The 23929-nt window shown below is 40.2% G+C and overlaps 1 protein-coding gene and 1 long non-coding RNA gene across 4 annotated transcripts in view; both read right to left on the bottom strand.

Moving 5' to 3' along the window:
* Positions 1 to 23929, bottom strand: part of CHCHD3 (coiled-coil-helix-coiled-coil-helix domain containing 3) — a 267194-nt gene that overhangs the window by 27490 nt on the left and 215775 nt on the right. Inside the window, exon 8 of one of the 3 annotated variants that reach the window (XM_029923202.1) lies at positions 8845 to 9000. The exons of the other annotated variants lie outside the window; for them this stretch is intronic. Within the exon in view, the coding sequence (XP_029779062.1) occupies positions 8961 to 9000 (40 nt within the window). The 3' untranslated portion in view covers positions 8845 to 8960. Of the gene's footprint in view, positions 1 to 8844; positions 9001 to 23929 lie in introns of those variants that run through there. 3 annotated transcript variants of the gene reach the window in all.
* LOC115278735 lies at positions 11728 to 12520 on the bottom strand. Its single transcript, XR_003903067.1, has 2 exons — positions 12379 to 12520; positions 11728 to 11851 (listed from the first exon to the last, which is right to left on the bottom strand). It is a non-coding gene; the product is annotated as an uncharacterized LOC115278735 (long non-coding RNA).

Here is a 23929-nt window from a genome sequence, read left to right as displayed (position 1 = left end):
CCGTCATTGTACCATTCTCATGGCTTTAATGCCATTTGTGTGCTGACAGCAATCAATTTTGTATCTCTAGCCCTGCCTACTTACAGGCAACTGCCTACTACTGTTAATTGAAGGTTTTACAGGTGCTGCATGTTTAAAGTTGAACTTAAAAAAAATTTTTTTAATGTTTTATTTATTTTTAATACAGAGAGAGAGCATGAGAGGGGGAGGGGCAGAGAGAGAAGGAGACACAGAACCGGAAGCAGGCTCCAGGCTCTGAGCTAGCCGCCAGCACAGAGCCCGATGCGGGGCTCGAACCCACGAACGTGAGATCTGACCTGAGCCGAAGTCGGAGGCTCAACCGACTGAGCCACCCAGGCGCCCCTAAAGTTGAACTTTAATTCCCTGCTCTCCACCTAGTTTGTTCTTTCTTCTCCATCTCAGCAAATGGACCCTCTAAAATCAGGGAGTCTCCCAATATACAATCTGTTTCTGGGTCTTGCCAATTCAACTTCCAAAATAGGATCTAGAATTTATCTGTTTTTCTGTCCATTTCCCTTGTCATTATTCCAGTTCAAGAATAATGAGTACCTCAAAAACCTCTTAAGGAGTCACCTGGTGTCCATTCTGAGCCCCCCACCCTCATCTCTACTGTCATTCCTTATCAACAACACAACAGCAACAATGGAGTGCCCCTTTCAAACTCGTAACTTCCAGGTTACAACTCGAATCCTTCAAATACGTCCTACAGCTCTTGGGATAAACTTCAAAATACTACTTATGACCTTGTGGGTCCCACAACATGTAGCCACCGCCACCGCCTCCATCTCCAGCCTCAACTCTGCCCGCTATGCTTTCCTACATGCTTTCAGAACCACAAGTAAGCCAAGCTCCTTGCTCAGGGTCTTAACACAGGTTACTCTTGCTGCTTAAATGCCCTTCCTCTGTGTTCCCCCTGAAGCATGCTACTTTAGCTTTTAGATCTGAGCTTAGCGAAAGTCATCTCTGATCTCTCACAGTCCATCCCCATGTAATGTGCTCTCAAGAGCACTTGGCACCACTTTGCATGCCTACAGTTATCAAGTTATTTGAGTGACTAGTCATTCTTCCCATTAGACTCCAAGCTGCAAGAGAGCAAGGCTCCCATTGGTTTAGTCTACCACCATGGTCCCCGTGCCCAGCACAGCACTTCCAAACACCATGCGCTCCCTGGGCACCCTTCCTGCTCCCTTATTATCACCTTGACTTTGAAATGATTAAATCAACTGTTTAAACACTGGCAAGTTATTCTGGGAACCTCTTAGATACCACCTTATTTCCAAAGGAAAACAAGTTTCCACTTTCAAACGACTAACTTAAAAACAAGTTCTAGAATATAATCCATGGGAGAGCTGCCAACTGTTCACACAACGTGAAGGTGCCCACAAAGTGTTCAGGTGGTGGCAAAGTAAGGTTCCTGCGTGTATTCTGATAAAGGGATTAAAAAGCTGCGCTTGTGCTAAAAAAATCAAACCCCAAGCATGGGGTATATAATTAACATAAACCTATGTATCTTTTCTTTTCTCAGCTAAGTTCTCACAGGGAGCAACAGCCTTCCCTTTGAATAAATGGAATTGTATTTGCAGTAATTACACTTGGCACAGATTTGCCCACTGCTGGTGGTAGGGCAGCTACTTGTGACTAGGCAGTGAGCGGGAACTCAACGGAATTGATGGCAAACTGCTTTAATTTGCTTTAATAGTACCAAAAGTGTGTCTAAAACAAGTTGGGCATTTCAGGAATAATCAACACCACACAGCTAAAGTTCTATTACCATTAAACCAGTATTCAAAGAGGCCAGAACCTGGTTTTCAGCCTCTTTCAGTGAGTTTCCATATCTTTAGTGTCATAAATGTCATTTTATAAAGTCAAGCTGGCAGTCCTCAGCAGGAAGCCGAGAAGTGCCAGTGTTAATTAAAAATGTTGGATAACTTTTCAGTTTATTCATGCTGTGAGATCTGTTCCTCCACCCCACCCTCAAAAACTTTAACCACCAAAGGGCACTCAAGAACAGGGAGAAATGGGAGGGTACTATGATTTCATTTTCAAATGGTCTGAAACTGACAGGCAATGACAGTGTCCATTGTTAACAGTGCTGAAGCACAGTCCACAAGCAGGGATGGGGGACAGGACAGACGGATCAGTTCTCTTTTCTAGAACAGGGGATGCCAAGAAAGCCCAGATCAGAAATCAGGGATGGTATTCACTGAGCCTGAATGTGTAGCCCTTCGGAAGGATGCATGAGATCCCTGGATCCCTACATGTTAAAGAAACAAAAACACAAGAAAGCCCAACAGACAACTGTGGAGTGACTACTGCGCAGAAATTAATTGCACATGACCTACTTACGATGTTAAAAGCTTATGAGAATTTTTCTATATATATCATTTCATATCATGGTAAGAATATAATGGCCATGGTGACACAGCACATCATGAAGTAGAAATTTTAGACTTAGCTGCCTGATTGGTCAATGTAATCTGTCAAAAGCTGCCTGGCTGTGGCCGGCAACAGCAGTTGGAGTCAGGACGGAAGCATCCTGACAGGGCAGGTCTGAACTATCACCCAGGATTATAACTTTGGTTTCAGGTCGCAGTACTGGTTTGGTTATCCAAACTGGATAAATCAATTAGATAAGTTATTCAGAGTCACAGTGAAATAAATCACTGAGGTCTTTTATCAACATGATGATAAATCAAGTATAATATTAATTTCTACCAAATACCATAGACTTTTACCAGGTTGAGATCGCCAATATTGGCTATAAGAGCCAATATTTAGACTGAAGGAAGAATCATTTAACAGATGGAGCTTTACTACTTCCAATATTTAGGAAAGAGGTCATTTGGTTGAAATCTTGTTTCCCGATTTGAAAATTAAGGCTTCTGCCCATGAGACACTATTTCCAGAAATGCAGTGAAGGTTAATGTCTTCGCATGTATTACAAATGCTAATCAAAGTGGGGTGTTAATATATTATCTTATTCATTATGAAGAAAATGGCAGAAATGACTGCACATGATGGATACTTCACCAACAGTTTTGTTATCCTGCTTATTTCTTAGGTCCCTGCAAATGCCTTTCATGGCTCCATTGGTGCTCAGGGAGTTGAAATGGGGCAAAAGAAACGGGCTCTCCTATTAGAAACCACATCAGGACAAGAGACAACAAAATCAAGAGTCCTGTTTTGTGGTATTTCATTTCACTAAACCTGCTGGTAGGAGAAAATGTGAATAAAGAACAGAGGGGAATTTTTTTTTTAAATTTTTTTCTTCCTCCCTCCCCTCTGACAGGCACTGTCAGTCAGACAGCAAACAGATTTACATATTTGCTTCTAAAGAGGGGGTAGCAAATACAAGGGAAAAATGCCAACTCTCTCAATGTGTCTGCCAATGACAGACATCACCAATCAATCACAACACTTCGGGCTGAGCCTTGTTGGAGCCTCACAGTCCTTCTGAACAAAATGCTGCAGGGAGGTCACTGCAATCAGCAGGGGCTGGTGCCTGGAACCAACTTTATTTGGGTTCCCTTGCATGGAAATCTGCCCCGGTGCTCTAGCTCTAGCACTGGGGTTGACTCTCTTGGTTTTGCACTCTCCTAGGACCTGCAGCTAAGGCTGCTGAATTTCACAAGAGGCCCAGCTTTCCTCCAGTGAGCACTTTGCCATACAAAATCCAAGGCTTCTGAAAGAAAGCAAGGGTCCAGATAATACCCCTTTCTGACTTATTCCACATCCCCCTAAGAGATGAGCAAAGAAAGCCAGGAAAAAGCATCTGGGTTTAGCAGTCTATTTCTAGAGAAGGCCCCTATTAGTGTTGAAGCTGGAGCTTAACTGTGCTTATTTTTAAGGTTGATAGGAGGTTCAGAACCAGTATTTACACTTTTTAAATGTGTGCGTTTAAAAGAAAGTTGTATGACAGTCACTAGATCACCTGCACGACCATTTTAGGAATGCCTTCCCCATACATTAACACACCCATTCATCTGGCTTCTCATAGAATTGGTCTCTCTCTCCAGAAAGCGCTTAATGACACCACCTCATATCCCACCTTCATAATTTGGCTCCCTCCACCGCAGAGAGCGGGACTCTCTGGGCGCAGTCTTCCTGCCTGCCGCTGTGGGCCAAATGTGATTTTCCCCAGCTGCTGCTGTGCGTCCTGCTTTACGACAGGGGCCTGCCTGACTGCTCAGGGCCATGCAGGAACAGAAGCCTTCCAGGAAGCAAGAAGCTGTTAGAGGCAACCTGCCGGGGCCGGGGCCACATTCTGCTCCCAAGGGTAACTCAGTATGCTTCCACCTGTACTCTGGTTCCACAGCTTACAAGAGGATCGTCTCCCACACTTGCACAAAGGATCTCTCGGGATAAGGAAGTCAGCAGAAGATCAGAGAGTGGCAAAACCTTGCCAAAAGTTCATTTGGTAAATGGCACACAAAGACCTCAAAAATAATTTGGAACACCAAAAGGGAGGTAGGTTCCAATACCTAGAAATGTGGCTGCCTGAAAAACGCACAGAAGCCAGAAAAGACACAGAGCATCTCTGTCGATACATGGGAACTGAAGGAGAGGTGGCCATTTCTCCTGTGCCTGTGACTGTCCCCAGCCCCCACAGCTGCTGGCTCTAAAGAAAAATGCAAGTTGCAGGAGGCAGCCATATAAAGGGCAGCACTTATCTGCTTTACAGAGAATTGAAAAGATTTACGTATTTTTTTTCTGGGGTCCCAAGCTTTTTTTTTTTTTTTTAATTTGGCATTACCCATAATGTATTTGTCCATGGGATAAACAGAGACGCCTTCCCCCACAATTATATTTGCTTAAAGGAAAACACAGCTGCCTTTCTTGCATATTAAGACGCAACTGGAACTAGAAAGACCAAAGATTTCAAAGGGAAAGAAAGTCTACAGCATAAAAGATACTCCATCATACCAAAGTGCATTGAATCTCAAAGACCAAGGCAAAGTAATGACTATTCTCCTTGGGGACAAAAGTCCTTTTAAGCAAGAAGCGATAGGTGCCATTTTCCAGAAGAGCCACCTGCTACTACTTGGAGCTATTGCAGATATTCAGGAGCCAGAATTTGAGTCCTTCCATCTATTTGTGTGGGAAAGTCTGCACGCACGTGCGCCCCAAGGCAAAACCAACAGGTAATTACTCAATGCTGTCACTATGGGATAACTGAACCATCAAGCCAACTACTTAACGACCCTCTCGTAGACGACCAGCATCACACTGCCTGCTGCTGCTAAGAGGAGACCTTTGGAGAAACATGCTAATCCAAGCGAAAGCAGGGAAGACACTGTACTGCTAAGAGGGCCCACCCCATCTAAAGGACAGAATGTAGCAAGAAGATAATGAACCTAATTAGTTAGTTCTTATTTGCTATACTTTCAGCCGCATCTAACAACACTGCCACCACAGTGCTGTTTTATGTGATAACTTCTTCACGTGGCAACCTTTCCATAAATCAAAGCAAAAGCCAAACCAGTTTCTTTTATTCCCCCAGTTTTATGGAGAAATAACTGACATATCACTGTGTAAGTTTAAGGCGTAGAGCATGGTGGTTTGATTCACGTATGTTGCAAAATGGTTACTACAACAGCTTCAGCCAACATGCATCTTCTCATATCAACACAATAAAAGGAAAGAAGAAGGAAGGAAAGTGTTTTCACCTTGTGATGAGGAGATCTTAGGTGGATCTTCGGATCCACCCTCCTAACAGCTGTACTATGTATCATGCAGCAGGGCAGGCTGTAGTCATCACATTGTATTTATCTTGTAACCGGAAGTTTGTACCTTTGACCACCTTCCTCTAGTTTCCTCTTCCCCTACCCCTGCCCCCCTAACTACAAGTCTAATCTCTTTTTCTATGAATTTGGGTTTTTTAAAGAGTCCACATATACAGGAGATCTTTCAGCATTTGTCTTTCTTGGACTTACTCGCTTATTAGCACAATGCCTTCAGGGCCCATCAATGTTGCCACAAATGGTAGGATTTCCTCTTTTTATGATTGAATACTAAATATATATATATCACATTACAACTTCTATATCCATTCATCCACTGATGGACACTTAGGCTATTTCCATGTCTTGGCTATTATAAATAATGCTGCTATGAACATGGGGATGCACATATCATTCTGAGATAGTGCTTTTGTTTCCTCTGTATATATTCCCAGAAGTGGAATTGCTGGATCATATGGTTATTCTATAATTTTTTAAGGAACCTCCATACTGTTTTCCTCAGTGGCTGCACCATTTGGCATCTCACCTGAGTGTACAAGGTCCCTTTCCTCCACATCCTCACCTGCATTTGTAATCTCTTGTCTTTTGGATGATGGCCATTTAAACACGCATGAGATGGCATTTCATTGTGGCTTCAATTTGCATGTCCCTGATGATGTTGAGCCTTGTCTACCTTCTTTGAAACAATGTCTATTTGGGTCATTTGACAATTTTTTAATTGGGTTATGTGGTTTTTCTGTTATGGAGTGCATGAGTTTTTTAAATAGATTTTAAATATTAAGCCCTTATTAGATATATGGTTTGCAAATATTTTTCCCATTCCACAGACTGTCTTTTCACTTTGCTGATGGTTTCTTTTGCTGTGCAGAAGCTTAGTTTGATGGAGGTCCATTTGTTTTCTTTTTGTTGCTTGTGCTGCAGGTATACTTAAAAAAATCATTATCAAGACCCATGTCAAAGAGATTTGTTCCAATGTTTTCTTCTTGGATTTTCATGAATGAAGGTCTTATATTTAAGTCTTTAATCCATTTTGAGTCAGTTTTTGTGAGTGGCATACAATATAGGTCTAGTTTTTTCTTTTACACGTGAATATCCAATTATCCCAGCATCACTTATTAAAGAGGCTGTCAATTATTCTGCACACAGGATTCTTGGCTCTCTTATCAAATACTAGCTGACCATATATGATTTGGTTTATTTCTGGGCTATCAATACTATTCCATTGGTCTATTTGTTTTTATTCCAGGACCATACTATTTTGATGCCAGTTTCTTATACAGCCTCCCTGACAATAAAGGTTAACACTGAACCTTAGCTGTTATCTATCTTGGTAAATGTGTCAACAATGTGGCAAGACTGTTCCACATTACAGTGGGACTACCAGTAATGGTCATATGTGCAAAGTAGCAATGCGCTAGGTCAACGGGACTTGACAATCAGTACAGTTTGAATTGAGCCAGAAAAAGAACTGGCTCTCTTATCCTTTTTTAAAGTATATAGGAATTTTCTCTTGTGTGCCTTGGTTCCATCAGCGCCTTGATCAGAAAATGCCTATAATCAAGTTTAATACAGACTTGTACAGCAGACAATAGAGACCTCATGGTGAAAGCAGGGAAGTCACAGCCTTCATAAGATAACTTCTTATGAAGTATTTAATTGGCTTTCTTGGTAGAGAGCTACCTGACGTGAAGATGTCATGTTTCCAAGTTCAACTAGAAAATGTTAATGAGACACACTTTAGTTATGGAAAATCTATAAATCTATCTACATTCGCAGAGGTGAAAAATAGTCCTCAAAAACAGTAAAGGGGAGGAAGTTTTCAAATATCTTCTTTAACAAAAATTCACACTGTACAGAAATCTAAACTGAAGGAATTTCCAATTAAGGACAAATCTTAAATTAATGAATAATACTCCACTATAAGCCTAACTACCCTATTGATACTGTCAAGAGGAAAGTTCATCTTCTCTCTGGCACATTTAGGAGATGAACTCTGGCAATTAGCTAGTGTCCCACAAAAATCAGCCCTGTATTTACAGCCTGTGATAAAGAATACCAACAAGCAGAGAATCAAACCATTCAGCAAGACAGAGAAATGTCACACAGCCACAGGCCTCTAATTTGCTGAAGGACCTGATTTCAGCATGTTATTTACTAAGTACAGTATATGCGCTAGGTGCCGGGGGAGATCTATAAACAGAATAAAATACAATTCTTGCCCTCAAGAAGGTTTCATTTCCACTGGGAATGAGATTCACACACTGTAACTAGATTATACAACCTTGGTATGGACCCATCAAACTCCCAAGAGTTTGTAATTCTTACTTTGCTTTTTATACAAGGGTTTCCTTTAAAGTTCGTTTGTTTGTTTATGAGAGAGAGCATGAGCAGGGGAGTGGCAGAGAGAGACAGACAGAGAGAAAGAGAATTCCAACCAGCCTCTGGGATATCAACGCAGAGCCTGATGTGGGGCTCAAACCCAAGAACTGTGAAATTATGACCTGAGCCAAAATCAAGAGACACTCAACCCACTGAGCCACCCAGGGGCCCCCACAAGGGTTTCCTTTAATGTAAATTCAAAGTCTCTTCTCAAGTAAAAACATCCTGTAAAAGCTAAAAGCAGGAAAAAGTTTTATAAGAGTTTAAAATCAATTCAGTAAATAACAACATTGATATTACTAGAACACCTAAGAGTCCTACTGCTATAAAGGGGGCTGAGACACAGCTCAGGCCTTGAGGGGTTCTTGCTTTAGAAGGGGGGGGGGTGGGGGCACAGGCAACCGATTTACAAACGGCACCATAAGAAGGGCCTGAGTTACACAAACACAGGGGGAGCAATTCACTGTGTTCTTTTATGGGAGGTGGAGGGGGGAAGGAAGTGTCTAGGAAGACTTCAGAGACACTGACATCGAAGACAGGGCTTGACAGTGGCGTTTACTAGGAAGAGACGGAGAAGGGTGCTGTGCTGCGGGGCCAATGTGAGCAAGCCGGCAGAGGCAGGAGGGTGTAATGCATGTTTTCTCTTTAATGAAGAACTCATGACAGACTACGGCAAAAGATGAGGCTGGGGTTACGTCAAAAATTATTTTTATATTGTGCTTTAATATTGTACGTTTCGGGCGTTTGTCCCAACATCTATATGATGATTTACTAGATACTGTCATTTACTCAGCTTTAAAGCAGAATCTTATTTCACTTTTAATCATGATGGATGAGTATCTGGAGATCGCAGGGCAAGCTGTTAAAAAAAAAACTATTATCAGTTGCCGCTACTTATCATTGCAAACCAGCATTATCACAACACTGTGCATCCAAATAAAATTGGGTGCTGAGGCTGATAGGAGACTGAGGCTACAACCTTAGCCCCTATTTTCAAATGTTGTGTTCAGGAAAGTAAGTGTGTCTGTTTTCCTGATAATAAGCAAAGATTGTAAATAAGCTTATAAACTACACTTATATTTTTTAAAATACCTTTTATCATTTGTTAGTGTTTCAATTCCACCCAGGATTTCATTTGAAAGCAGAATCCCACTCACGACTCCGCCCTCCCCCAGAAATGTGAAAGCTACCAAAGGGACTGGGAGAAAGCTGTTCTTTCCAAGGTTTCTTTGTTTTCACTTCACTCTGCGTGGATCTACAATTTTTAACAGAAACAAGGTTATACTCATGATTAGCTTAGCTTTAAAAATCCAGAATGTAGTTTGCTTTTTTTTTTTTTTTTTAAAGTTTCTTTATTTATTTTGCAAGAGAGACACTACAGAGCACATGAGCAGGGTAGGGGCAGAGAAAAAGAGAGAATCCCAAGCAGGCTCTGCAGTGCTAGCACAGAGCCATGATCCGAGCCGAAGTGAGCCATGGAGGCAGCCTAAAATCCAGAATGTAGTTTAAATACATACACACATACTATTGTTTTTCCTTTTTGTTTCTTTTCCTTCCCACACCCCCAAATCTCTAGTTTTTCATTCCACACTGCAAACATACAGGGGTTAAATAGGCTTTTGAGGACTAACGTAACCACAGGTATTTTCGGGAAAAAAATTATAGTCCAAATGTCAACCAAAAGACTTCAGAAGAAACTTCATAGAGAATTTGGTTAATGCATTATAGACTACCAACCTAAAATTGGCCACAATCTCAAAGTAATATTAATATTCTAAAGGTAAAACAAGTTATTAGATGGAAACTATCCCATAAACAATAGCTGCATTTACCACGCACAGCCTCCCACGTGTGTTCCTAACTAAATTATGTACATCCTGAGATGTTAAAATACAATTATTATTTTGGGCAGTATTGCTAACTGGTAGTTAATGATTTGACAGAAAAAAATGTGTCTTTAAACACATGTATTTAGACGCACAGTGTATTCTCCACTGCAATTTTATATACCCAGGAATTATCTCCACGGGAAACATATATTGAATTATATGATGGACATCAATTTAAAAACACACAAAATTCACTTAACAGAAACCTGATCTATTGATGACTTTCCAAATCTGCTAACTATTGTCAAGTTGGGGTGTGCCAAAAACAAGAAGGGCCTTCATTTAATTCCTATCTAGCATCTCTGTGATTATCACCTTCCATAGATACAGAAAACAAACATGGAGGTGGGGAAGGAGGAGTGACTTGCTAAAACAACTCTGTTGCATTATGTGAACGATAAAGATTATATATACCCAGTAAACTTTCTGCTGACATGGATATTTACAATTCCATTATAGCAATATTGACATTATGGAATGTAACAATTAAGAGAAGTCCTAAGTGGAGGGCAAAAACCCAGGGAGACCAAGAACCACAAACAAGAGAAAAGGAGCATATTTTCTCGGTAGTTGCTATAGCAAAATCTGTAGCATATTAAACATTCTCTTTTTCTTAAATCTACTCTCTAGAGACTATATCATACAAAAGGGGAATTTTATGGAATGAGGCACAAATAGATGAAGCATTAATAACAACAGATCAGCTTTCTGAAGAACCTGGCCAAAAGGCTAGCTCTTTTAAAGATCTGGCCTTAATGTACTCTCTGGAGCCATGATCCTATTTTCTTTGCATCACCACGTTGAGAGTGTATTTTTCATTTGTCTTGTCATCAGTTAGGAAAGGTGAAGATGTGTATACATTTTGGTTTTCAATTCTCCTATTAAATCAGCTTCTCAGTGCTTCAGTCTCCAAATGCTCCAAAAGAGGTATGGATTGACATTTCTGCCAAAGGACAATTTTTTGCTCTGTAGTTTTTCCCAGAGTTAATGGAAAAAGTTCTACCACTAATCTTTTCAATTCACCTCTAGGGAATTACAAACCAGCAGCAAAAACTCTAAAGGTTGTGCCAAAATGTAATATTTTTAAATTACACAGGTCAAAAAGGCTGAAAATTTTCACAAAATGGGTTTTCCTTTTCTTAAAGGAGAGAGACACACACACTTAGGAGGCCAGACTTAGATTCACAATGTGATAAAATCTCTAGAGTTAAGGAACCTAGGCTCTGCCAACTCTAACCCCACTAGACCTGCACAGAAATTGATCCTGTATAGGTCTGAGTGTCTACTATAAGCCCAGAATTTTATGTACATTAGTCATCACCCCTTATAGCAACCCCATGAGTTATTAGAGCATATGCATTTCCTACATCAGCCAAGAGCAGCCCAATGCCACAGAGTAAGGACTTCATGGTTCAAACTTCATCCATGTTAGGGGAACAAAAGTACAAGTTCTGATAGATTTATGTACAAATTTGATTCACTGCAGTTTTTTTTTTACACTACTTAGAAAAAACAAATAATCTGAAACAAAACCTGAGTGCCTGTCAGGAGGGAATGGGCTCCATGAATTATGGTGGATCAAAGCCACAGAACAATATGCAGCTGTTAAAAGAAGGAGTTGGAATCATAGGTGTTGACTAAGGCGGATATATCCGTAACAAATTGAAGTTAAAGAAAATACATATGGCACAATTTCATGTGGTTTTTCTCGTAAAAATAAAACAAAAACCTATATTTATTAATGTTTCCAGAGGTAGACATAAATGTAGAAGGATGACTATCCAACTATAATGTCACATGATTTGCTTTTAAGGGGTTAACCTAGAAGAAAAGAGAGGAAAAAAATTACATTTGCCTTTTTAGAAAAAAAAAAAAAGTACTACTTTGATGATTTTAAAACATCCAATAGCATTTATTAATTTCATATTCTTTACACTACACTAAGCTCTAGGAAGGATATCAAAAGGCAAAGGTTGATTAAAAAATGCAATGGGAAGGAAAGAGTTCTTATTCATTTAATAATGATATTAGGATCTTAAGGTAACATAGGAGCTAATTTTATATACCTTGGGTGCACGCAATCACCATTAGACATAAATCAAAAACCACAAAGCCAGACAGACCATAGCTGAATAAACCACATAAAATTTGCTTTTAACACACTCTTTGCAGTATGCAGAATGTGGGATCATGTGAATTCTCAGGATGTCTTTCAGAGAGATCATGCCTAGGAATATTTTTCAAAGTTCTCCATTATACCATTTCAGTTAAAAGATGATCCCATACCTTGGTCTACAAAGACAGTGCTAAAGTGAGGAATCAGCATCCTGGCTTTGTTGTTCTCTTACCTGGAAAGGTTCTTTCTCCGCTAAAATGGTCTAGGATTTCCCCACACAGCATCCTATGAATCAAACTCTTCTTGAGCTCTGTCTTCCCTATTGTTTCAATCAAAACTGCTCTTTCCTGTGGCCCAGTCTCTTAAAGCCCTGAACTTTGCTAAGAGACAATACAATGAGTTAATATGTGCTTATTTTTGAATGGGTATTAACAATATTAAAATAAGAGTAATAGGATATAATAACTTGTGATTATAATAAGCACACACACATATATATACACCAAACGTTACCCTTATATATTTGACAGAAGATGTCTAGGAACAATGTCCAAGTCAAAAGGCATAATCCCATAGTGAGAATTATGGGTACCAGGGGATGGGAGATCTTAAAAAATACATATGTTTTGGGGGCACCTGAGTGGCTCAGTTGGTTCAATGTCTGGACTCTTGATTTAGGCTCAGGTCATGATCAAGTGCTGAATCAGGCTCTGTGCTAATAGCATGGAGCCTGCCTGGGATTCTCAGTCTCTCTCTCTCTCTGTCCGTCCCCTCCCACCCCTGCTCATGCTCCTTCACTCTCTCTCTCAAAATAAATAAATACATTTAAAAAATATTTTCAAGTGGGTAGAATACTTGGCTGAATCCTCACACCTTATTCTCTCTGCTTTTCACAACATGGTGTTCAAGTCTGACTCTAATCTTCCTTTATAGCTTCATATTCCATCACTTCCCCCTCCACATTCATCACAACCATTTCCAGCATCTGATTCCCTTTTCGTGGAAAGCTATTCTCCCTCTTCTTACCTTCTGAATATCTCAGAGTGGAAAGACCCAGCCGTCACAGGTCACCTCTTCCTGTGACTCAGATTCCCTTCCTTTCTCCTACAGCCTTTTGTTCGTACCTTCCTATTAGCATTTACCCCATTTTAGTCACCTGTGTATTAATCTGTCTCCCCCATGTATTCTACAAGTGTTTTGAAGTCAGGGATTGTGCCCTCTTCATATCTGTATGTGCCATTTATAAAAATCACCAGGAATGATGAGACATGATATACTCAACAATTCTTCTTGAGGTTTTGACACCTCTGTGGCAGTGCTAACAATCTCAACAAGTATAAGACCTCTGAAGGCAGGGACTCAAAGTTCTACTTCCGTTTTTCCAGTGCCAACGCATATGGAGGAGCATCAAAGACCTTTGATGGATAGATCTGTTGATTTTAATGATGATTTAAATTCTCTAAAGCAAAACTGTCATATTAATAATATTTCAAAATAAATAGATGTCACTGCGCTCTTCACTGGGAAAAGAATCCAAACAAAGGAGGACAGTGTGTCAGAATCCACTAATTGAAAGGAACTCCGGGGCAGGGGCATCGATGAAACTGGCCTGCCAGCGAAATCCAGTATCTCAATGTCAAGGACTTTAAAAATACATCCCCAAACCAACACTCAACTAACCAAACCAAAACCACATATTATTTAAGTAGTGACAAAACATTTGATTCCTGCTTCCTGTCAACTAACCCAGGATGTCTGAAAGATGGATTCTACACCCAGTGATGTTGCTTTCTTCTTTACATTAGCATCTTTTGTAATGGGGAAACAGGATCGTGAAAAGAGCCAGTTAATTGTGAGCAGCACCAAATGAGCTGTGATGGAGGCGTTGGGACCCTGTGCTGGTGAAGCCCGATGCCGAGAACAGCAGCATCTGGGCGGGCAGCTTGCAAAGCAATGAGACCGTGCTGACGCGCTGGCACCGGGCTTTGATCGCTGCATCTTGTTCAAGGGCTCTGCTGGGAAGATAAAGGTGAGAGGACACTGACCTCCTTCCCACAGCGTGCAGGAGCACGCAGCACAGTGACGGATCAAGGACTGAGGCCCTTTTCTCTTCTGCTCCTTGCCAACACACCCCTTTTTCAGAACTGATGGTTCATAGTTGGGGGCCCAGCATAAAGCAGGCTGAGCAAGCTTCTGCCATATGAAGTATCATGTCTGAACATGTCTACAGTAATTGGCAATTCATTTTTCATCCAGAAAGCAGAAACAGGTGTATGCTACTTTCAAAATTCCAATCATAAACCACACTGAATGTGCCTCTCACACAGGCAGCTTTGTTCAGATCTCTACCAGTGGCAGGATGGTGGACTTCAGAGTTTCCAGAGATGGGGATGCCTCACAAATAGGTATGTGTGTAATCTCAGGAGCATAAGAGAACAAAACAATGAGCAAGTGGCAGCACATTGAAGAAAAAAAATTCCCACCACACAACAGCGGCCCTTAGTCTTTGTTGTGTTAATACTATAATTGGCCAATAGCTGACTTCTTTATGCTTAAGATCCCTACAAAGCATGTTTAACATACTGAAATCGGAGGTTTGAGCCCTCACAAAGGAGTACAAAGCCAGATGTATCACTGCACAGTATTTCTTGCCAGCTTCATCCAGAAACAGTAGCTGAGGTGACTTCGGAGAGGAGCCAAGAGCAAGAACACCCCTTAATGAGCGCATCTATCAACTTTCAAGGGACGCAGTTGATTACCAGCATTTAGATGTATAAGCTCACAAAAGGAACACGGCAATTTAACTGTTGGCCATGGAATGAGAAAGCACACAAGGCAGCTTAAGGCAGCCATGTGAGCAAGTTGGGGATGCTTGGCGACACTTGCACATGGGAACATGTGTGCTTCCGTTTCAACATGTAGGAAAGGGCCAAGATGCAAGCTTTTACAAGTTCTGAAGCATTTTGCCAGGATGCAATACAAAGTATGAGCAAATTGCTGCCTCAGGTTATTATACTACAAGGCACCAGTGTTACCTTATAAATGTTTCATTTTAAAATAGTGCCTTCAAATTCACTTTATCAAAAATAACTCTGAAAATGTAACCAAGTGTATCTACAGACAAGACTCTTGGCTAATCAGGAAGAAAGTAGAATAGTAAATGTAATTAGCAATGGGGAGAAGACTAATTCTTTAGAAAATAAATAAAGCACACTTGACTATTTCTACACTATTGAAACATGCTGAATGAACGCTCCCAACTTTGAGATTAAGGGACTCTAATTCTAATGAAAAATATGATTATGGATACAATTAGAAATCATAAGTTTCTTAAGATTGATTAAATTGAAGAAATCTAACTTATTTTACTTAGGGCAAATTACAGTTAGAAGTTGGGCACTCCTAAGATTTGGGGCAATTTTCCCCCTTCACGAAAATTAATTAACAACGAACTTAGGGTGTTTTAAGCATAATTACCATTAAAAAAAAACACTGCACTGATCTTAAGTGTTCATATTGTAATAAAAATTATATGTGTCTGTATAACCATTATTCAGAAAGGAATACTCCTGGTGCTTCAGAAAGTTTGTGATCCCTTTTCCAAGCAAACGCCTCTCTACGCTCATCAACCATCCTGATTTCAGTCAATATAGACCAATTTCTCCTATTTCTAAATTTCATATATGTGCAATCACACAAGTGGAAGGACACAGCATTTTCCTGCACCTGGCTTCTTTTGTGCTTAACATGCTTCTCAGATTCATCCATGTTATCCCATGGATCAACAGTTGCCTTTTTTTATTAAACTGCTGGATAGTATTCTATTCTACTGCATGAATATACTACAATTTGTTTATCCATTCTCTCACAGGGGACCATTTCAGTTGTTAGTTTTTGACGACTATGAAGAAGCCTGATACAAACATATGTGCACAAATTTTTCATGGATGTATATTTTCTTTCCTCTTGGGTAAATACCTAGGACTGTAATTTCAGGGTCATAGAGCAAGTGTGTATTTAAAATTTGTAAGAAACTGCCAAACTTTTTCAAAAGTGGCTGCCATTTTATACCGCCACCAGCAAAGAATACAAGTTTTGTTTCTCTATATCCTTGCAAACAATATTATCAGTCCTTTTGTTTTTCAGCATTCTAATGTTTCAATTCTTAGTTAATTCTAATCTGATAACTAATAATGTTAATAGCACCTTTCACGTTGCTAATGGCCATCCTTATATCTTCCTTTGAAGTGTGTGTTCAAATTTTTCTCCATTAAAAAAATTTTTTTCAGGGGCGCCTGGGTGGCTCAGTCGGTTAAGCATCTGGCTTCGGCTCAGGTCATGATCTCACAGTTCATGGGTTCGAGCCCCATGTCAGGCTCTTGCTGACAGCTAGCTCAGAGCCTGGAGCCTGCTTCACATTCTGTGTCTCCCTCTCTCTCTGACCCTCCCCTATTCCTATTGTCTCTCCCTGTCTCTCAAAAATAAAGAACATTAAAAAAATTTTTTTTTAATTTTCTTAATGGTGTGTTAAGATGAACAGAACTTTTAAATTACAAAAAGGTCCAAATTATCAACTTTTGTATTTTGTATGATTACGTCTTAAGAAAAATAAAAAGAGGCACCAATGGGAATACTTGAAAGACTAAAACCATGAGACATCTCATTAGAAATTATAATTTTAAATGAGCTATAGAAAATATATGCTTAAGGAGAATTATCCTAGAGGTTCTGGTTTCACTTTTACTACCATGGATTGAACCCTGGGCATGAGGAAAGGGCAACCACGGACATCTATAATTACCTGGTTGAAAGGCACGGAGGCTTGATAGTACTTGGAACAGGCTTCCCAAACTATGAGATGATAAAACACATAATTGGATCTCACAGTATGGCTGAACCTATACAACTTCCCAAAGACTATCCTGAGAGCCATTATTTTTATGTGTACATAATGGCTTTGATGCAATTTTTAACCATGTTCAAGACATAAGATGGTTAACTCTGTAACCTTGACAAAAGAAAGAATTGAAAACCTACATCCTAGAACTTTCCCGGACATTTTAAAGCATGGCAGGTCAGTAAGACAATAATTAACTCTAATTGGCCCTCCTACAGGCTTCTCTCTACGTGGTGCTGAGTGGCACTCAAAAAGCAAAATAACTTTTTCTTATCTTTGAAAACATCAAAGTAAAATCAAAAATTATTTTCTACTGGATCCTTTAAAACATAAAGGAACTCTCGTCAGAGTCAACAGGAGAAACAAACTTCCTAGTCCCAGTTAGAAATATCTTTTGGGAGCTATGAGCTGTATGGTTGGCTAATTACCCAAATAAGCAAGGATCTATGAACAAATTCCAAAATACCATGCACTCTAGAACTCAAAGTTTTCTCATTTAAATGTTATAATACAAAGACAGAAACAAGCTATCATTTTGGCAGAATCTTCATTTATCTAAGAATGTGCAATTAATATTTCATATAACCATGTAGGGTATGCTAGATTCTTAATGGACTGTATTGATTAGGGAAGAAAGCTCAAGGCTAATGTTCGTGTAGGGAAAAACAGAAACCATTTATTATCTCACATGGAACAAATCATGGATTCAGGAGCCTATGGCCACAAACCTGAGGGTTACAAGGAGGCTGGTTAGGATCATTTACATTTAACACACAAATAGTTTCCACTAAAGTAAAGAAGATGCCCAGAGCAGCCCAAACAACCATGACTGCCGCAGCTGGGACCCAGAAGAGAGTTCCAGGTCACGGATAGCATGTGGCTCATGTGACTGGACCTTGGATGGCTTCTGTCACCACCCGAGGCTCCTGTACCTCCTACACTTACACGATGAGGAAGCTGCTGCAGTGATCCCGTGACCTTGTGACCAGCTGCAGATGCTCAACAATGTGGTCTACGGTTTACAGCCCTGCACCTGCCCTTTTGGGCCCTGTATCCCAATCATCTTGGCCACCTGCCCTGCCCCTTTCAAATGCAGACTCCCTGGACTGAGTGGAATACTGTGAGGGACACTTTAGGAAGCAGAGGAAGAAAAAATGCAGATAAAAACCTAACTCCCAAGTTGGGTTAATGTTTCTTGCCATTACTTCTGTTCTCTTAAAAAACTGTGCATAGACTAAATATAGAGATCCAAACTAAGGAATAAAAGGAAACTAAATAACTTAGCTCTGATTAGAAGGGCTCCGATCTTAAAGGAATTTTAAAAAGCATTAATCACCTAAGGTTTCTTCACAATGTTAGCCAATTCTAAATGCCTATCACATGAAATGTTTGTCAAAACCTGGTGTTTTCCAAAGCACATCTCACTTTACTTGGAACTAATTTGTGGTTGGGCACGGGCGGCATCTGGGGGGTAGAAAGGGAGACAGACGCAGAGCTGGAGAGGTGGCAGCCTGCTCTGTACACACCCCCTGGTGAAGGACAGGGGGCAGCCACACCGTCTAGAACATACTTCAAAAGGCAGCCAGTGTCTCCGAACTAAATACAACTACTTACAACCCTCTTTAGTGAGGCTCAATGACAACATTCTTTCCTTTCTTTTCTAACTTTGACACCTTCTCAGCTTGGATGCCCTAAAGAGACTGGTGGTTAGCGTTCACATTTTACAGATCAAGACACAAGCCAAAGATGTAATAAATAACCTGCCTGAGGACCTGGTTGTTCTAAATAACCAAGACTGTTTCAGCCAAATGTGTACTTGCCATTAGCTTCATATACAAAGTATATTCTTAAGCCCATAAACATTGTTTTTCAATTTCCAAATTGGAATCCTCTACCAGGTACATATCCACAAACTCTAGAGGGTACATAACATAACTGCAAGTTGACAGAAGTGAGCTGATGTTGTTTTAAAGAAAAAAAAAAAAAAAAAACAAAAACAACAAATAACCGTAAAGTTCTAAACAGGCTATTGTAACTAAGTTTATACACAAAGGATACAGGTAGATTTATTTTATCTAGAATTTTGCTTCTTCAATTACTAAGTCTCCTACTGAATAATCAAGATGTTACTTGGCTCCAAGGTCCTGAGGGAATGTCACCACGGCAGCTGCTATATTTCCTGCTCACAGCCTTTCAAATTAAAAAAAGGGAAAGGAGGGCCCAATACAAATGCAGAATTTAATTAGTTAGTAAAAGCCCAAATCCTTGCTCAAAGCCCTGTTATTCCTGCAATATCGCATTCTTTTCTTCTTGTGTAAACTTTTCATTATGAAGGAGACATCTTTATAATACAATAACTCTAGTTATAATGTAACTTCTGGTAACATAACTCCTGCATTAGAAAAGACAGCATGTTCGAGTAATGTTGTTTTAATACAATTTGTGTTCAGCAGAAACCAAGTCAACTTGGTCATTTAGAATTTGATCAATGTGAATTAGTGTCTCACTGAGATAAACCATTTGATCATTTAGAAATTGATCAATGAGAATTAGAGATAAAACATTTATCATGTACATTTGGTCTATCAGAGCCATTCACGCAGCACTGAAGTAGGTTATAAGTAGACATCAATAAGTGTTAGAGACGATGTGCAGGGTACCTGTCAGCTGCAGATACAAATACATGTACAAGAGTATATAATTTTAATCCTTTTGATAAGGCAAATTATTCAATAAGGCAGCTGGAGTCACTGAAAAATTACTGGAGCTCAACTTCGGAGAAACCAGAAAGAATAGCACAGCAAAAGTAAACCGCCCAAACTTTTGAAATAAGTTTTAATTAAACGTAAAAGTAAGTAACATAAATTTACTTGGCTAAACCTCTAGAAGAGTTTTGAGACTATTAATCAGAGTAAACTTTGTACCTGCAGTACAATTAGTTCTATTAATCTAATATTTCCAAACTGAAGTCACATTGACATTCAGGCACACTGGCTTACGCATCTCACAGAATTATAAATTTGCCAGTCAAAACCTTATTTAATTATTTTACAGCCAATTAAGCAGGATCTTTAAACACTGTTGCTTAAAGCTGTCCATGATCCCATGTGTAATTATAGAGAACACGAGAAACACCTGCTGATACCACTGGCCTGTCGTCGTCAGCTTCACTAATTCATTCCAGTATAGCTATTAAAATCATACACCCAAAGAGAAACAAAACAGTACTGCCAATGTAGAGGAGCAGAACTTGCCACCCCAAACTATGTCTCTCATGCACAAGGGAAACCTCCATTTGGGGAAGAGGTCTCCCTCGCTGTACCAGGAGGAGGAGGGATGACTCAATCTCCAGAAACAATGGAGAAGACAATGACTTCAGTCTGCATAACCACGTCACCCTTGTTGACTGTGCTCCCATCACGGATTCTGTACCTCTAACATCTTGTGTCTTTAGCTGAAGATAGTGTTTAAGGTGATGGTTTTGGCCACTTTGGAGAGTTACTCAGTTTTTCCAGGTCTCTCTCATGCATACATGTTACTACTCTTTGAGTTATTTTCTCCTATTATTTGGTTGTGTACCAATTTAATTATTCATCCAGCCAAAGAAACCAGAGGAAGGGAAAACTTTACCACCCCTAATGTTAGCCAAAGTGAAAACCTAATAAAAACCAAAAATATTATTTTATTTATTATTTTTAAATAGTTTATTGTTAAATTGGTTTCCATATAACACCCAGTGCAGTTCCCCACAAGTGCCCTCCTCCATTACCCAAAAACATTTTAAAGTTAAAGAATTTTACATCGAAGAAAACCTTGACTATATGGTAATGCACACAAAATCCATTTTCTCTCTAAGAGTTTTGCACAGCGCTCCTCAGATACTCTAAAATCACCTAAACTTCTTCCACGGGGTGGCTGATCTTTTAATACTTTGTAAGGACAGCCCAGGCTTCTCCCATGAGCCTAAATTTATAAGTCAGGTTTCAACAACTTCGTTCAAGGATAAAAGTGACAGCCCCTTCTAAAGTCAGGCACACAAAGGAGTATGACTAGCGCTCACATGCGATCTCAGAGTCACACTCCTTCCTTCACAGGCTTCGTCTTTCAAAGAAAATGAAAAAACGCTGAAGAGTTACACCGCTAACAAAAGGACTCCACAACTATTTTCCACAGACCTACGTCACTTCCCACAAACACATTTTTCTCCTTTCTGGAAGGTAGACCCGGGCCATTTTGTTATCTAAGACAGCATGGGAAAGAAATACCAATCTTTTGATAATGCATGTCTTCGCAAGGTTTTCCACTGCCTTCACGACATTCTGTATTTCTTGGTATGTGCTCTTACATTTGCTTGATATTAGCTTTTATATTAAAACAACAACAACTCGTGGAGGGCCTGGGTCACTCAGTCAGTTAAGCGTCCTACTCTTGATTTTGCCTCAGATCATGATTTCCCATTCAAGGGATGGAGCCCAGCCTTAGGCTTTGCACCAACAGCCTGGAGCCTGCTTGGGATTCTCTCTCTCTCTACAGGTCTCTACTCCACCCCAAAGAGGCCTGATTCTGATAGGGATCGAGAAATAGGGCCCCTGCAGCACTCTTTCCCTCCCGCTCGGCCACATCCCTCACTGTGCCCTCCGTCCCCGGGGCTTCACACACAGTCTCCTGATGGGTCGGGGGCTTCCTGAGGATACCAACTCTTTCTATTATCTTCTTCATTTAACATCATGTAGATTTTGTCCGGAAACATATAGAAATTTCTCCTGTGGTGCACAGTTGCCTAACTTGAACTTGACATAATAATAAAATTATATTATCACATATATGTAAGATAAAAATAAAACCAAATATGTACTGAGCATTTACCTTGTGCTAGACCTACACACAGCACCATCAATATAGCATTATTTGATGTATTATTTTGTTTAATTAATGACCTGTCAGGTAGAAAGTAAGCAATATGGAATGTAGTTCTCGGTATGCTGAGCTATGTGACACAATACTAGCACCACGTACCTAGGAACTAGCATCATAAATGGCTCTATTTGGCGGATGTTAACAAAGGGAGATCAAAGGTGATTGGAACTGCTAACAGGGACTGTGTAGTTGGACTGGGAAAAATAACGGTTCTCTTTCGCATAAAAGCTAGATGTAAAAACAAACTGAGGCATTCGCTAAGTGATTTGGGTTTTATAGCTAAAATTGTAAAGATATGGTGGTCGGGAAAGTTCTTGCAGGAAAATAAACAGCACACATTCTTAACCTTCAAATTGATTCTTACTGGAAAAACAAAAAACAAAACCAAACAGTAAATAGTATTTTAAATAGCTTTTTAGGGACACAGTTATCCCATCACAGTAGAGCTAATTTTGGATTTTTCAAATGTTCTTTACTGTCAAGTCCTGTCTCCCTCCTGCTCTCTGGGGACTCTGAGTTCCACACTCTGAGTCCCTACCTGTCTCCTCATAGCTGTGTACGCAGAACTTGGAGGGCATGTCATATAGGAGCTCTGTGAAGGAATGACTTGGTGATAAAATAGGAGGAAAAATCCCATTAAATCTAAAGTGTTTCAATGGGTTCCTGCCAAAACTATCAACTGAAGGACTGAAGGGTGAGTTAATATTTAAGCATCCCTAAAATAATTCCATTAGCTATCCTGGCAGGATGCATCCATGTGACTGGTGTGTGTCACGTGCTGCCTCAAATGCTCTTAGCTCTCTTTCTCTTTATAATGATTTTGTTTGCCCCCCTATCAGGTGAGTAATAAAGCCCTTGAAATTGAAATTTAAATAGCTCCCATCTCCTGTAACCAAGATGCACCCAAATGAATCCTTCCATCAGATAAAATTAACTAGATCCTCCTCAAAGTTCTTCAGAGCCTGTTGACATCAACAGTGCTGAAGTCAACAGTGTCCTGCAATGAAGAGGATGGAGGACACTGCCTTGCAAAAGACTAAAGCCACCAGGATTACCTGAGATGGTCAGATCTGCGAGGAGAAACAAAGCCCCACGGAGTAACCTCAGTGCCTTCAAAGGTGGTAGCATCCCTCATAGTCAAGGCACGAGCACTTCCTAGGTATGAAGCTAACAAACTCACCACAAAATCTAAATGCAAACTTTCTAAGAAGTTCCATGTAGCAGGTAGTACTGGGGTTGGGAGGGCGGTAGGTGGGAGTTAATATAATGAAAGCTACTCTCTGAAAAACTAGTTCTTAAAATTCCTTCATAGTATGTAAAAACCTTGGGGGTTTGTTTGTACAAGAGTTGGCCAAACTGCAAAGTCTAAGGGCAGAGTCTCCAAGACTGTCCTCACCATAGGATCATGTGCAAGTTCAAGGAGTTCCCAAAATTGCTCTAGCCTTTAGAATTCACTTAAAATATCCACAAAACTCATAGAAAGCTTTTAAACTCATGGTTATTGGCTTATCATGGGATAAAGGGTTAGCCATAAAATGACACATAGGATGGAGAGGATGGAGTCTGGGAGAGGTCTAAATGCCAAATTTCCCACTCTCCTCAAGATGCTCTCCTCCCCTGGCATTAACCTGTGACAATATGCACATAGATTCAACCAGAGAAGCTGGCCCAACGTTCAGTGTCCAGAGATTCACGGGGGGCTCACTGCATAGGTTTGCTTGACAGATTGCTCACGTGGCTGAATTCAGTCTCCAGCACCACTGCCCCAGAGGTTGGTTTGACAGCACATGGTCCAAAGGGCCCATTGTGACTCATGACACACTTCCAGCACTTGGGAAATTCCAAAGAGTTAGAGGCTCCCTCTCCCAGAAGATAAGTATACAGGCCAGACCTCTCCCTGGGAATGGTCAAATTCTTTACTACACCAAATGAGAGTAGAATTTCATAAAGAATAATATAGTACAAAGGT

The sequence above is a fragment of the Suricata suricatta genome, chromosome 2, assembly GCF_006229205.1.
Source record: "Suricata suricatta isolate VVHF042 chromosome 2, meerkat_22Aug2017_6uvM2_HiC, whole genome shotgun sequence".
NCBI lineage: Eukaryota > Metazoa > Chordata > Mammalia > Carnivora > Herpestidae > Suricata > Suricata suricatta.
Note: the sequence above shows the minus strand (reverse complement) of the source record. Positions and strands in the feature narration are given on the sequence as shown.